General features: G+C 38.6%; 1 protein-coding gene across 1 annotated transcript; it reads right to left on the bottom strand.

The window, feature by feature from the left end:
* Positions 1–7,023: 7,023 nt before the first annotated feature.
* Positions 7,024–14,581, bottom strand: LOC129431904 (C-type mannose receptor 2-like). The gene is made up of 5 exons (XM_055190027.2): positions 14,495–14,581; positions 10,507–10,872; positions 9,538–9,876; positions 9,237–9,322; positions 7,024–7,703 (listed from the first exon to the last, which is right to left on the bottom strand). The coding sequence occupies exons 1-5, from the start codon at positions 14,526–14,528 to the stop codon at positions 7,566–7,568; spliced, it is 963 nt and encodes a 320-aa protein (XP_055046002.2). The 5' UTR covers positions 14,529–14,581; the 3' UTR covers positions 7,024–7,565.
* Positions 14,582–14,997: the final 416 nt, after the last annotated feature.

Here is a 14,997-nt window from a genome sequence, read left to right as displayed (position 1 = left end):
TAGCTCGATCCAGAGAGTTCAGATGGCCGTTACGATATAAAAGATGCCCGGACTCCTCGTCCCAAGCCCTCCACTACCCCTGAACCCAAGACTCCTTCCCCACCTAGTTCCACCCAGCCTGGACCACCTTCTTTTGTGAACTCTGTTTTGCCTCCGCCCCCCCTCCCTTGTTTGTTGTTTTTATTATGTCACCCCAACCCTCTTGTATTTTTTTCTTGTCTGCCCCTGTGTATATTTGTCATGTTCTTATGGTTTTTGTCTGTCTGCCAGTCTGTCTTGTCCTGTGTCTAGTGTTCCCCTGGGGAGCGTCTGGTAGCCCCTCCTTAAGGGGGGGGGGGGGGTTCTGTCATGGTTCTGCGATCTTGTCCTTTGTATAATCTAGTCTTGTGGCAGAATCATGACAGACCCGTGTTTTGTGTAGGATCACGTGGGCTCAGTATTGGTTTTACTAGACCACGTGTTCCCAGTGTCTTGTCTTGTCTTCCCCGCTCCCTTGTTATCCTCCTCTTTATTGTTTAACCCATGTCACCTGTTGTCCTCTTTAGTTCTCCCCTATTTAAGGTCCTTGTGTTTGTTACTCTGTGCTTGTTCATTTGTTCTATGTCTGTGTCTCCATGCCCCATCTGTAAAGTAAATAGAATAAAATGTATTAGGTACAGTGCAATGAGTACGACAAATATAAAATCTTAATAGACAAAACAGCTATTATAAACTATAAAATATTAGCTAATCTTTTCAAGTTTTCTGGTATTCAGAAACAATATATTTTATAAAATGTAAGTAGCTATAAACTGTATTTTTTTACATTTACACAATTACAAATTAACTCTTTCACCGCCAGATTTTTTTAAAAAAGTTGCCAGCCAGCGCCAGCGTTTTTCATGATTTTCACAAAAGTTTAATGCCTTCCAGAAAATGTTCTTCTTCAAATATATAAACATACAATATACCAAATGAAAGAACAGAACCTCTGCTTTCAAAAAAAAAAAACGTTTCATCCTACCTTGAGTAGTTCTTTTGTAATCAGCTTTTGAATATGGGTAGGTTTCTGCAAAAACACCACATTTTGAGCAAAAAGCAGAGATAATTCCATTTTTGTGACAGACTTTCCATAGAGATCCCATTCAGAGCGATCTTTAAAACAGACACGGACATGCAGCAGCTTGCCAGAGGGCAATACTTCCGGGTTTTAAAAGTTACGGAAGTGCGCCACCTAGTGGAAAATAGCGGTATTGCGGAAAGACGGAAATACTCGTCATTGGCGGGGAAGCGTTTTCTCTTGATTGACGAGATATCTCGTCAATGGCAGGGAAAGAGTTAAAACAGATTTTTATGGCATTCATTAAAAATGACAAATAAACATCTAGCCAAAATGAATTTCCTTAAAACAAGAGAAAAGTACATCTGTCAGTGAACACAAATGCAAATGTTTTCATCTTTACAATGAAACAATTTGCTAAACTATCATTTATTATGCAAGCAAGGCTTTATAGTCCTGTTCCAGTATCTTTGTTAAGCATTATGTTTCACATGCACCAAAAATGTGTTGGCCAGCGTGAGGAGTTGGTGCCTGGCAACTCGATTCCTTTTAAGGATCCGGGTTACTGTGAGTCACTCACTAAAGTGATCCGGGTTGTGTGAGTCACTTGAGTCACTTGAGTCAGTATTGCTAAATCGCCAAGGAAACTCAGTACAGACCCAATTGTAACCGGCTAATCCACGCGACTTGATATTCTCAGAGCTGGAAACATTGCACACTCGCAGACCATTGGACTCATGAGACCTCACTCGCTCTACAGATCCACTAACCGGCTGATTCGCGCGGATCAGCCGGAACCGGTTAGTGGATCTATAGAGCGACTGAAGTCTCCTCAAAAGCAAATCCACAACAAAAGCCTTTCACTTCTGAAATAACATGCTTATAGGTTTTAGGTTTGGTGTGTATGGTCGACCATTTAAAAAAATAGGCCTAATAATAATAGCATCATAATATAGAGAAAATATAGAAAAAACTGTGTCCTGATTATGTAGCCACCCGAGCCGGAGAGTCTCGAGTCAATCTTTCCGGCAGATCTGCGAATCTGCAGTGTTTCGGGCTTTGATTCGAGAGACAGTTTGTGCGGATCAGCCGGTTACGAGTTGAGAGATTCTCGAGTCAGAGCAGATTCACAGGTCTCTTGAGTCCGCATTGTTTCTGGCTCCGAGTGAGAATCTCAGGTCAGTTTGCAGCTCGCGCGGATCAGCAGGTCTCTCGAGTTTGCAATGTTTCCGGCTCTGAGTGAGAATCTCGGGTCAGTTCTCGCGCAGATCAGCCGGTTACGAGTGGATCTGTAGAGCGAGCGAAGACTCATTAATAATGCTGAAAGAGGTTTGTGTGTGTGGTGGCGCTGTTTATGGTTTTACATTGAATTGTAGTAGGACTCAACTGATCCGGGTTAATGATACTAGAGACTCGCGACTCATGAGTTAATTTAAAGATCCGGGTGAAAGATCCGAGTGAGTCACGACTCAAACAGGTCTAGCTCACACTACTGATTGTTAAACGTGTGTGACTGTGAAGCATTTTATAATTAAATTGTAATGTCAATACTATAACTGATATTATTTTTGTGTGAGGCTCCTACGCGTTCACAGACTCTGACGTTTTAACAGCAGAGACTACATAAAATCAGTGGCAGCTGCTGATGACTTTTTCGAGGACGACGATGCGAAGCATGTCACATGTATGTAGCCCGTCATGTGTGTGATTCGTCGTTTGTTCTGCTCGTCATGTGAATGTATGTGCATTATGGTTCTTGTCAAAATAAGTGCACACGTGTCTAAAGGGTTTATGATAAAAGAGACGCTCTTGTTTGTCAGATACTTAATCTCATGTGTAATCAGAGTTATTGTTAAGTAAGCATTTCGACGTGTGTGCAGGAGGCACTTATTTTAACAAGACGCATGATGCACATGGTTCACATAACGTAACAAACACATATTTTTGAAGAGAAGTCACCGGTCGCCACTGCTGAAATACTTATTTTTGGTCACATGGATAGGATTAAGACATTCAACAGTGTGTACACTCACAATAAAAACAAAACATTGTTCCTTTTTAAAATAACGAATATGCACTTTCAGTCATCTCGTTTTTGTAAACTGAAATAAAACTGTATTTTTGTCATGCATTTTTGCTTCTTTTATTTATTTAATGTGTTTTTATTCAAAAAAAATTTATAACTCTTTTTTAATAATTCTGTCATAATTCTGGGGGGTGACTCACTCTTGAATCACGATGAGGAACGTACTTCAAGGTGTCTGCAATGCACTCTTCTTACACCTTAACTGGCAATTTTGGGTGGATCTTTTGGCAGGCCTCTAAAAAAGTTTTACATTTAATAAGTAACATGTATAGCCTGGGTGCCCTGCCGATTTTAGCCCCGCCCACCACATTTTGAAAAGGGGAAGATCGGTCTGAGGTTTTTCCGTTGAGGAGCTACTATGCGAGTCCCAAAGCTGGTCAAACCAATCAAATTGTGAGGGCGGGCCTTATACGATGATGGACAGATGTTTAACAGTAACGTAATCAACCCCGTCACCAAAGAGCGCGTGTGTTGAATCTGTTTACAACGAAATGGCTGCCGCTAGAGAATTCAGATGTGTGGATTCTGACATAGAGTCTGTTCTAAAAGATATCGACAGAGCATTGATTTTAAAAGAGGAACAGAGAAACGCGAGCAAGGCATTTGTTTATGTTTTTGCCATCCTTCCTATGGGATTCGGCAAAAGTTGGTCGCACTTATGGAGGACAAAGTTAAAGAAGCAACTGAAATGAGTGTCACGGCGATGCAACTCGGCGTGCATGACGAGATGGATATAATTAGCGGTCGCTGCCAGCTTCTTTTCGGAACCCCGGAATCGTGGCTGCTGAATAAGTGGAGGTACATGCTAGGCTCCGATATTTTTTCAAGCCAACGTAATGGGTATCGTCGTGGATGAAGTTCACCTAACGTACAAATGGTAAGAGATAGTCTTACTGTATGACTTAGTAAATACTTAATGTTGTGATATAAATGAAATGTTGTAAACATAGTAGGTGTTGATGTACCTTCGCTAACTCAGACTTAGTATAATCACAACGTTAGTGTCATTGCAGCGAAATAACTAGCAGTTCGGTCAGGCTACAAAAGACGACATTTCAACATACGTTACACACTCCGTTGCTCTGATTGGTCGTAGGTCTATCCAATTGAGTGCAGAGGCATTTTTTGGTTGAGACACGCCTCATAATTATAGCTCAATGGAGCGGTATCAGACTCAAATTCTGACTAGAATTGAGTATGACAACGTCAGGCTATAACATTTAAGTAACAAGCATAAAAAATAGGGATGCACCGATAGGATTTGTTTGGGCCGATACCGATGCCGATTTAAACAGACAACTTCTGGCTGATACCGATGCCGATACCGATATTAAACACTTGAATACAATACTATACAGTTGGTCTATTAGCTAGTTTATTTCTGCATCAAATTATTTTTACTGAACATGGATTGGATCTAATTAACATTCAACTAACCAACATAATAAGATAGGCACAAATTAAGCTAAAACAAATATAATAAGACAGCATGACAACCTTCAAATGTGGTTTTTGCTATTCAGCATTTATTTGATAAACAACATTAACTCGTTTTTTACATATAATGGATTTCTTTATGCAGTTAATTAATAAACAATCGGTATCGGCCTTTCTCGTGCTATTGCCGATATGCCGATGGTTTCAAATTCATCAAAAATTGGCCGATAAATATCGGCGGCCGATACATCGGTGCATCACTAATAAAACACTAGCATTTCTTTACAATCTCCTTATTTTGTGAAAACTTGTGGAAAGTACAATTTTTGGGCAAAAATTATGTGGAACTCAAAGAACAAAATATTTGTCATGACCCCTTTTAAGAAACATTTCTTAAAAGAATAGGTGATGCTTAAGGGCTAATTATAGTTGTGCGTACGTCCTAGAGCATAGGCTATGTGTTGGTTTTCATATATAAATCTGCGTCGACGCGCAAACACAAGCGCAGATTCCTGGTGGGCAGTATCCTCGCTAAAACCACAGAAGCATCTCAACTGCAAAAGAAGCAGCAGCTTACTCAGTTAACTCACAAATGAAAAAGAAGCAGCTTGTTTTGTATGTTTTGAGAAGACCAGCAGTGATGGAAAAAAATAGGCGACTTTTGTTGCAGTTTGAGTTAAAACACTCCTCAACTTGGCCAATCTTTTTTCTTACCGTCGCAAACGGAAATACCTACGCCACATGTTTTTTATATCTGACAGGAGGGGTTGTAGTGGATCAATCACAGTGCTTGCGGTCCGCGTAGAACTGACGCGCTGTTAACATTTTGGTAAGGTGCACGTCAGGCTACGGATAACCTACAGCATAGCTACGCCGTATACCTTACGCACAACCATAACATAGGCCCTGCGTCCCAAACCGCATACTTCCATACTATATAGTAGGCGAAAAGCACTACTTCTCGTACTCTTTGCATACTATATAGTATGGAAGTAGGCAGTTTGGGACGCACGGATGGTTTGCGCGTTCATGCTATTAGGCAAATCAGGGGAACCCCCAAGTCAGCTACGCTCAGATTGATTTGTGAGGTGTCAGTTGCGACACTGTGCCTGTTAGCAAAAACGATGGTGGAGAAAGGAGAGAAGAGTGAGGAAAATGTGTTGTCAGACGAAGACCTTGTGGTGAAAAGGAACAGCACTTCAGCTATATCATGGAATTATTTTGGAGTTAGGAGAGATGACGCCGCAAACACAAGTACTGTGGAAGCAGTGATTCACATATTGCGTCTATTGCGCACTCAAGTTCATTATTTCAAATGTAGGCGCGCAGTATGTGTGCTCTGGAAGCGCCGCGGTCGCGACGCGCTCATTTTTCCAGGCTTTTAACTTTTCAGAATGACACAAGCGCAGCGTGCAGATCATGTGACAATAACCTACATGTCTAGCATTTTCCATGCGTTTTTAGGCGCGACATGTGAATGGCCCCTAAAACATGAAAAAATATAAAATATTTATCAAATATATATTATAAAAACTAACGTTATCATAATGTTAGAATAACGTTAAACTAACCTAAAAATAACGTTCTATTTCTGTAAAGAAAACTTTCTTGGCTAACTAAAAACAAACCTAAAAAAAATAACGTTATGGGAACCAAAAACTAACGTTAGGGGAACGTTTTTAGAACCAAAAACTAACGTTAGGAAAATATTTTGGGAACCAAAAACTGTTAGCTGGGATAATGCAAATCAGTTCCTGACGTGATGTTATTATACGCGCAGTTTCATCACGTCTGGCAGTCTCGAGTGGACGCGTTACGACGGTCGCCTCAGTCAGATTAAACCGGCAAAGTCAGTAAAATAAAGTGAATGATCCGGATTTGGCAGGTTACATTACTTCAAAAGATGATGACAAACCACATACCTTTATCACGCTCTGCACTTTCTTTGCGTGCCTGCTTTGCCTTTCGCTTAGCAGCCCCCAAAGGATGCACTCGTTTAGGCGCCATCATAAATCATTGACTTTTTGCAGAAAAAACTTGTTTGCATATCGATCTTATCTTACGTTCAGAGGGCGGGAGCTGCTGGACCCACATAAGTGGTTTTACTACAGGTGAGTGACAATTCATTTATAGCCAATAGACAAAGAGACACTTGTTGCTGTCCATCCTGATTGGTGTATTAGAATATAGGAATTTTATGGCTATGGAGGCCCCACCTCTAAGCTCGAGGCCCTAGGCAATTGCCTACTCTGCCTATAGGTGGCGCCGGCCCTGGGTTTAATCAAAGTACAGTTTAAGCAAATAAAATAATAAAAGTGAAGCCCTGCATGCAGGTTTAGGTTTATTATATTTTTTTGTTAAATTCAAAGTATTCTTTTAAAGACTTTACAGTCAATGCATGCGACCCTTACTGCTACTACAAGCATCACACCTCAACAAAAAATTGTGTATGCATATAAAGAGACAATAAGAATACAGAACGTGAACCCTCATCATGTGTACAGACTCTAAATCTACTCAACTATGACAAAGTTTACTGCAAAATAGATATAGCAGTCCAATGACAGACAATAATAATTAAAACAATAATAAAAACAAAAAATGACTTCTAATGCTGTGTGCAGATCACCAGAAACTTTGCCGCTGTGTGTCAGAAATCTCTTTTCAATGAAGTCGTTAAAAGACGTTCTCTAGTTTTACTACAATAAACAAACAATTTAAACTTCACTGCTTCACTCTCATTGGAAGTCGCTCCGAAAGGATAATTTGCATAACATTTAACTATTTTCTATTAGCTGGACACACTCACTTTCATGTTGCCAATGTTCACTGTCGCTTGTATTGCCCAAAGTCACCAAGCTTTAATTTAAATGATCAAGATTGTGTCAGTCTGTCAGCGTAAGTTACTGGCGGTGTGCACACAACATTTTATCCAGTTAAATTCAAATAAATTTCATTTAAATGACTAACAGTCCTAAATATTAAATATGGTAACTGTTATATTTAAAAGAAAGTGTTTGGACAGGGGTTAAGGTTCTCTTCAGTCTCATTTTTTGATGAGAAAACATTTCCATCTGGCTGCAGTCTCCATGTCAATGTTGTGTCATTCCCTATCCCACGATCCTTCAGTTTCTTCTTTATCTGAAGAACAGAATTAATCTTGAGTACTCATCACACACTCTTACTTTTCCTAAACTAACCAGACAACTTACACTTTACACTAATAGGATAAAAACATAGGGAGTACAAATACTTAAAAAAATGAACTATAAGTAGATATGGTAAAAAAACACATATTTTTCATATAGAATGGGCTAGAATGGGGAAAATCAACAGTCAAGTATCTATTGATTTATTTAACTAGATTTGTCAACAATATATACCAGTAGTTGACCGATATATGAGTCAATATATTGTCACAGTTGATATTTGGGGTTAGATTGTGCCTATAAAAATTGTTTCATGGGTCAATGACGTGACGTTAAATATTTTGTGTCCATATGATTCAATTAAATGTAAAAGGATTAAATTTTCAAAATAAATTTGCAGATTATTTCTATACATTCTCTTTTTTGAGGACCAAGTCTGAAACATCTGGTTTTATTTCATTTTGAAAAATATTTGCGGGATATTTGCAAAAATGTCAATGTGGTGTAACCGGTGTGTGTCAATTTTTTTTATGAAAAAATAAATATATTTGTAAAAAATATGTGTAATAAAATATAATCATCTAGTTTAGAAAAAAATATTTTTTACATTCATTTTTAAATAATTTGTCAAAGATTATTTAAAAAACAAAGCTGTTTTCAGACAAATATTACAAAAAACACATGAAAATTTACATTAAGAAATAACTAATAAAATTGTGTTTTAAAATGATTTTTTAAAATGCCATCAAGGTGGAAACAATATTGAATATTTCTCATTCTTTGGCGCAATTGGCGGTTACAGCATTTGTCATTTTCAGGTCTATTCAGTCTTAACTTTCAAAAAATGGTGCAAATGAAATTTTTTATTTCATAAAATTAACATAAATACACTTTGTGCTTTGGAATATACCTGATGCGTGCTTTTTTAAGATTTTTGCTTTTCTCATCTTGCCAAACCGTTTTTTGTCACTGCATGACCCCCGTGTCATTATTTCTACTGTGATGCATTAATATGTTGTTCCTTAAGAAAATAAATGTAAGGCGAAAAAATCCAACCAATCCACTTTTTAATACCCTGCAGACAAGGTTTGGTCCATTGATGAATTTACATAATAATTCATTCAGAAAGATGAGTCTACACCACCAGTTCTGATCTAATAATCTAACTGCACTTTCTATCATGTCAATGTCTGCAAATCATCTAAATGTGTTTGTTCACACACTGTATAGTGCTAATGTTGCTAAACTGTCAGGCCTGTTTTCACAGAAGTCAGATCTCTTTTAATCGAAAGTGCTCATCCTCTGTATAAATTATAAACACGCTTCAAATAGGTGAGAGACACAGTTAAACACATTTGCATTTAAAAGTACACGCACAGAAACACTTTGTTTTTGATGTCACCCAAATAGAGGCATTTTTGATATACTCTAATAAATGATCTGTGGGATTTTTCACATTTTCACAAACACATTCACTCAAGACTTATATGATATCTTGTAAAAGTGGTATAATGTGTCTTCTTACCGACTGTAAGATGATCTCCATCACTGCAGGATCATTTAGATTCTGACTCGATTTCACCTCCACTCTCACAATCTGACTCTTTGTATCTGTTAGAATATTACACCAATCAGTAATGAACAGACAGCAACAAACAACAAGTTTTATCTGTAAAAAATACATTTGAACATTTACTGTCAGTTGTTATTTTTAATTTAAAAAATACAGTGGTTTATACTTAGATATTTTTTTTACAATTGTGACTTATTTAGGTGAAATTCAAAAACTGTTGATTAATTTTAATCTTTTTACTCATGAAACGTACATTTTAAGCAGATAAATGGGAGGGTCTCCGGGCAGAGTCGATCATCGAATCCATTAAGAGTTGTAGCGGCACAAAGTGGGTTCAGGCCAGTCACGTCAGGTTGTCCTGCGCTCCAGTTTATGGGGAACAAGGCAGAACTTGTTCCATCTGACCACCACCAGCCAGTCTTAAATAGACCAATCCATGCATTTTCATATCCTGCCATCATATTCAGCAGCAGGTCATTTTCAGTTTGATTTCGAATGGTGGCCAGGCTTGTGTGATACTGTGAGCAGTAGATCCGAGCAGCATACCGTGAATGTAATTCAGGGATAAAAACAAAACTGCCTGCTCCGCTCACTGTAATAAGATGAGAATTAGGTAATTTGTTTTATCCTTTTCACACAAGATGTCTCCTTGTTTTAACACACCTGATTCAACTCATCAGTTTTTCATAAATGCTCCTGAAGTCGTATAGACACATATTACTAACGCACCCTTTAAATAAATACTAAATACTATGCCATTGATTTTAGAGCAGGTTTTAGTTGGTCAATGGCACAATTGTTTCTAGTTACCCCAAAATAACAATGCGCCAACAATGTGCCTGAACACACCTCATTTTCAGACAAACACACCTATGGGCCAACAGATGGGTGCAAGTCCATTTGCTATGCGCTGCACATTTGCACAGCGCATCCATTTGCACAGCGTGGCGCTGGACATGAAAATGCTAACAGCGTCAGGCTGAAACTAGCATAAAGCACTGCACCGGGGGTAAGATAGGGCCCATTATTTCTACCATGGGAGACCACTGTCATGAAGATTTGTCTACACACACAGATTTGTGCCGACAAACTGCCTTGTGTCTCTCGTCTAATCAGCGCCATGCTGATATAGAGCCATGTCATACTCCAACTGGAGCAATATCGCTTTAGTAAAAAGGATTCACTATTCAAAGTATATACATTATATAGACATGTTTCTTACCATCGTAGCAAAAAAATGGAAATAATTCACTGCATGCCATATCCACCCATCCACTGGCATTGATGACAGCACAATCCTCTTTTCCATTGTAGTTGTTTGGCCTTCCAGGCTTCCAGAATGCAAATGTCAATTTCTCAGATTGATAGGTCCAAAGCCAACTGTTATTGCGTCTGAACAGTCCAGTCCAAGCCAGTGGAGGCAGTGCAGCACTAACTGCTTCTCGTAGACGTGTCTGTTGTTCATTGCTTGCAACCGAGGCCAAGTCGATGTGATACTTTCTGCAGTAAACTTTTGCATCGGCCCAGGTCTTATTCTCCTGGATGAGAATATATTCATTTGAGTTGCTCTGTGTGAACGTCCAGAATCCTGTTGAGAGTAATAAATAGGGTAATGCTTTAGATGACAACCCACAATGTACTGCATAATTAAACAGAATTTACAGCGTACCTATTTGTAACAACAGAGTACCTCTACAGAATATACTATTAGGTATAAACTTAAACTTTAATTTCAAATAAAAGTCATGACAATAAAGTACCTCCTCAAAGGGCACCGTTGGGAGTGGTGGGAACCTTGGGAACGTAGTCGGGCCTGGACCTTAGTGTTATGCTAAAGGCAGCAGACCCAAACTGGAGGCACAAATCATCGACCGAAAATGCATGGAGTTCCCCTATCCTCTGTACGGAGGCCAATGCAGCCAGGATCAGAGTTTTCATTGTGAGAAACTTGATACTTACTGCCTGCAGAGGCTCAAAGGGAGCCTCCTGGAGGGTTTTCAGCACCATGGACAGGTCCCAAGGAGGAATAGAGGGGGGCTGCGAGGGATTTAGCTGTTGCGCACCCCTTAAAAGCCTAATGACCAGGTTGTGTTGTCCCACTGACCTGCCGTTTATCAGAGGCATGGTGAGGGGAGATTGCAGCAATGTCAACTGTAATGGTTGAGGGGAACAGCCTCTTCTTCAACTGATGCTGAAGGTAAGAAAGCACAACACTGATTGGGCATTCTCTGGGATTTTCTTGTTAAGAACAACACCACTTGACACCACAACAGGTTCCATTTCAGCGTATAAGCATGTCTCATGGATTATGCTCAACCTGCAGCAATAGTGTTAGATACCACTTGTGGTAAATCACTTAGAACACACAACCCGTTCAGATACCACAGGACACATGTTCCATATTGTGCTCCCTCCCTGATAAAGAAGGTCCTTCCTCTAGAATCTGGCGGGGGGGGGGGGGGTTGTCGCTGGGAGCAAGAGTTCTGGGAACCTGGAGCAACCAGTAAATTGTTTTCCTTGTCCTCTCTGACTTTTCACAGTGTCTGTGTGAGAAAGCGCAGTGCATCCATGTGTTCTTTTGGTTAGTGAATAGAACAGTCAACAATGGGTCGTCTCCGCAGAGGCAAACAGGTCGATCTGCACCCTGGCGAAACGTCTCCAAATCAGATGAACTGACTGGGGGTGGAGTCGCCATTTGCTAGGGCGTGCTGCTCGTGCGAGCAGGTCTGTTGCTACATTTAGTGACCCTAGAATGTGAACAGCACAAAGGGACCTCAGATTCTTTGGACTTCAAAAGAGAGGGTGACAGGCAAGATGCGACAGGTGATGAGAGCCCCCCTTGGCGGTTGATATACTAATGCATCCTTTCATCAAAGCTCGTCAATAAGGCAACCAAGTGCACGACATATAGCCCACAACTCGAGGCAGTTGATGTGCCAGTGCAGGCATCTGTCCACACTATGGCATGCATGAAGGATGCCTGAAGTGGACGTAGGATTTTGTAAGAAAGCGAACGGTAAACTTGACACTCGTGCCGCCGGTTTTGGGTTAGATCGGACTGGCCGGATCTCAACGATCTTTGCAACTGGACTGGTGTTGACCTGCAGTGGTCTGGAGTTGATATTAGAAATGCTGTACCTCATGAAGTAATGATTAAGGATAAAAACATCACTGTGACTGCAACATTACTGCAAGATGATATGCACCATCCAGTTCCTCTTGGAAACAGTCGCGCGTCTCTGTTGTTAATTAAACATCAGCAACGTCAGAGACATTGGAGAGGACTTAAAATCCAAGGAAAGCTTGCATGTATCCCTTCTGCAGATCACTCCATTTCACACACAATCTTCCATAACTCATCTATTGATGAAGATATATTGATTTTTACAGTTAAGGCGAGGCTTCAGGTATATCCAACAAGGTTTAATCTGTCAATTTGGTATCCTCGTTCCCACACATCATGGTGTATACATCATGGGCAAGAGCAAGTAATAGAATCTATGTCACACATATTAAATGGCTGTCATTATTACAAAAGTCTTTACGTTTCCTAGCATGATAGGATAGTGGACATTTTATCTGAGAATTTATCATTATTATTTTCTCCAAATGCGTCAATACATGTAAATCGTGTTGTTAATCAACACATTTTTTCCAGATGTCTTACATTGTCTGTGTTCTTCGATTTAAACGCCACCAGGCCTGATATTATAATCATAGATGAGCACAAAGAGGATGTGTTCATCCTGGAAGTAGGCTGCTGTTTTGATTCATGTCTAGAGGAGGCTTACTTAACAAAGCTAGTAAAATATCAACCTCTTGTACAGCTAATAACTGGCGTTGGCTATAAATGTCAATACTTGGTATTCATTTTTGGCAGCCTGGGGCATGTGCATAGGCTCGTCATTAGGGGGTTCAGGATAGTTGGCTTTACAAAAGCAAGGGCAAAGGAAATGGCCGAATATCGTTCAATATCCTCCATCATTGGAAGTCGCCATATATGGAGAAGAAGGTGTTGTGTGTATCCATAAATCTGCTGTTTAAATTGTCATTAGATTCACACTGGTGGATCTGGCCTCAGCAATGTTTTGTATCTGTAACATTTATGTCCTTATGTATATGTATTATGAATTGTGGACTTAAATAAAGTAGTTAAATGTGTGTGTGTGTGTGTGTGTGTGTGTGTGTTTGTTTGTTTGTTTGTTTGTTTGTTGTGATGTAAAATAGGCCTTCAACTGACACAGAATAGGAATCTGGACTCCATCCATGAGCGACCACATTCAAAATAGTTTTTTTTTTCTGAAATCATTTTTTTCTATGTGCTTTGGTGGGCAGAAAAATTCTGAATTGGTATATATTATGAAGTATGTAGTCCTGACTCATTCTCATTTGATTATCATGTCATTTGGTTATCGTGTCTATTTGGAGTCTCCAGGTGCACTTTTTTGAAAGAACGTCTGGACTTAGAAAAAGCTCACAGAAACTGCATTTTTTGGAGTATCACCTCCAAATTTGAATCACAACATGGACTGACATTCAGTTTACCTATATGGTGTCCCCAGGTGTCTTGCATTACAATTTCATACATTTATTTATTTATTTTTGCTAAACGAATGTTATTCAAAGAAAATCGGAAGTCATTTAATGTATATTTACCTTGTTTTACCCTGTTACTATACTACTCAGAGTTGTTATGAATATTGGGCAACAATATGTCAAATGTTTATTTTCAAACAAGACCAGAATTATGAATATAGACCATAGGGTTTAAGAGCTGCAGAAGTTTTAGTTTGGGTTTGTCGTTTTCCAGAAAATAAAAATTCTGTCATCTGTTACTCACCATCTGTGTGACTTCTGCAGAACACAAAATAATATATTTGGAAAAATATTGATAACCCTAACATTACTACTGCATTTATATTTTTATAAGTATTATTAAGTCTTTTTATATATTATAAACCTTCTCTTAACATAATCTTAAATAACTTTATATTAAAACCTGCACAAAACAAATTTAATTCCAGAATATTAATTTATTTACTCTGTTGTTACATACGTACCCTGTAAATTCTGTTTGAATATGCTGCACATTGTGGGTCATAGTGTAAACCGTTATATAGTATACAGAAACATTTAAGAATGAACTTTGGCTATGTCTATAATGTATGAGTCCACCATACAGAATATTTAAAGTTACACAGTGCACTGACCTGAGAAAAGCAGAAAATGAATAAATCTTTCCATTGGTGATGGAGTAACATGCAGTGAATCCTAAATAATAAACAAAAAGAGTTTATTAAATCAAACACATTCATAAACTTTCATTATAAATTCTAATTAACTGCATATCTACTCTTAACTCTATTCTAACTGTATATAATTAGTCAACTTTAATTACTATCACGTCTTACTAGTTTTTATGAAGTTGCATAAAATGCATAAAACTTTATTAAATTAGTGATGTTAACCTAAAACAATCAAGCAAAATGTAAAAAAAAACTAGCCTAAACAAGTCGTTTAAAAACACCATAACCATCTTCACTTCAATCTGATTTATTTCATACATGCACAAACATTCTTAATAAGAATTAACAGATGTTTAACTTTAGTTGAGATTATATTGAAAATAAGTTTTGTCTGTATTAGTCAATTTTACGGTGATCAATGTTTCAATGTAGTAACTTGTGTGCTTGACTTTCATTAAAATAATCAT

This window comes from Misgurnus anguillicaudatus, chromosome 1, assembly GCF_027580225.2.
Source record: "Misgurnus anguillicaudatus chromosome 1, ASM2758022v2, whole genome shotgun sequence".
NCBI lineage: Eukaryota > Metazoa > Chordata > Actinopteri > Cypriniformes > Cobitidae > Misgurnus > Misgurnus anguillicaudatus.
Note: the sequence above shows the minus strand (reverse complement) of the source record. Positions and strands in the feature narration are given on the sequence as shown.

Excerpts from the sequence above, each read along its gene's own strand:
- LOC129431904 (XM_055190027.2), bottom strand. The coding sequence starts at position 14,528 with ATGGAAAGATTTATTCATTTTCTGCTTTTCTCAG. Across the intron at positions 10,873-14,494 it reads TCATTTTCTGCTTTTCTCAG|GATTCTGGACGTTCACACAG; the intron begins GTCAGTGCACTG and ends TACTCTCAACAG. Across the intron at positions 9,877-10,506 it reads TCCATTTTTTTGCTACGATG|TGAGCGGAGCAGGCAGTTTT; the intron begins GTAAGAAACATG and ends ATCTTATTACAG.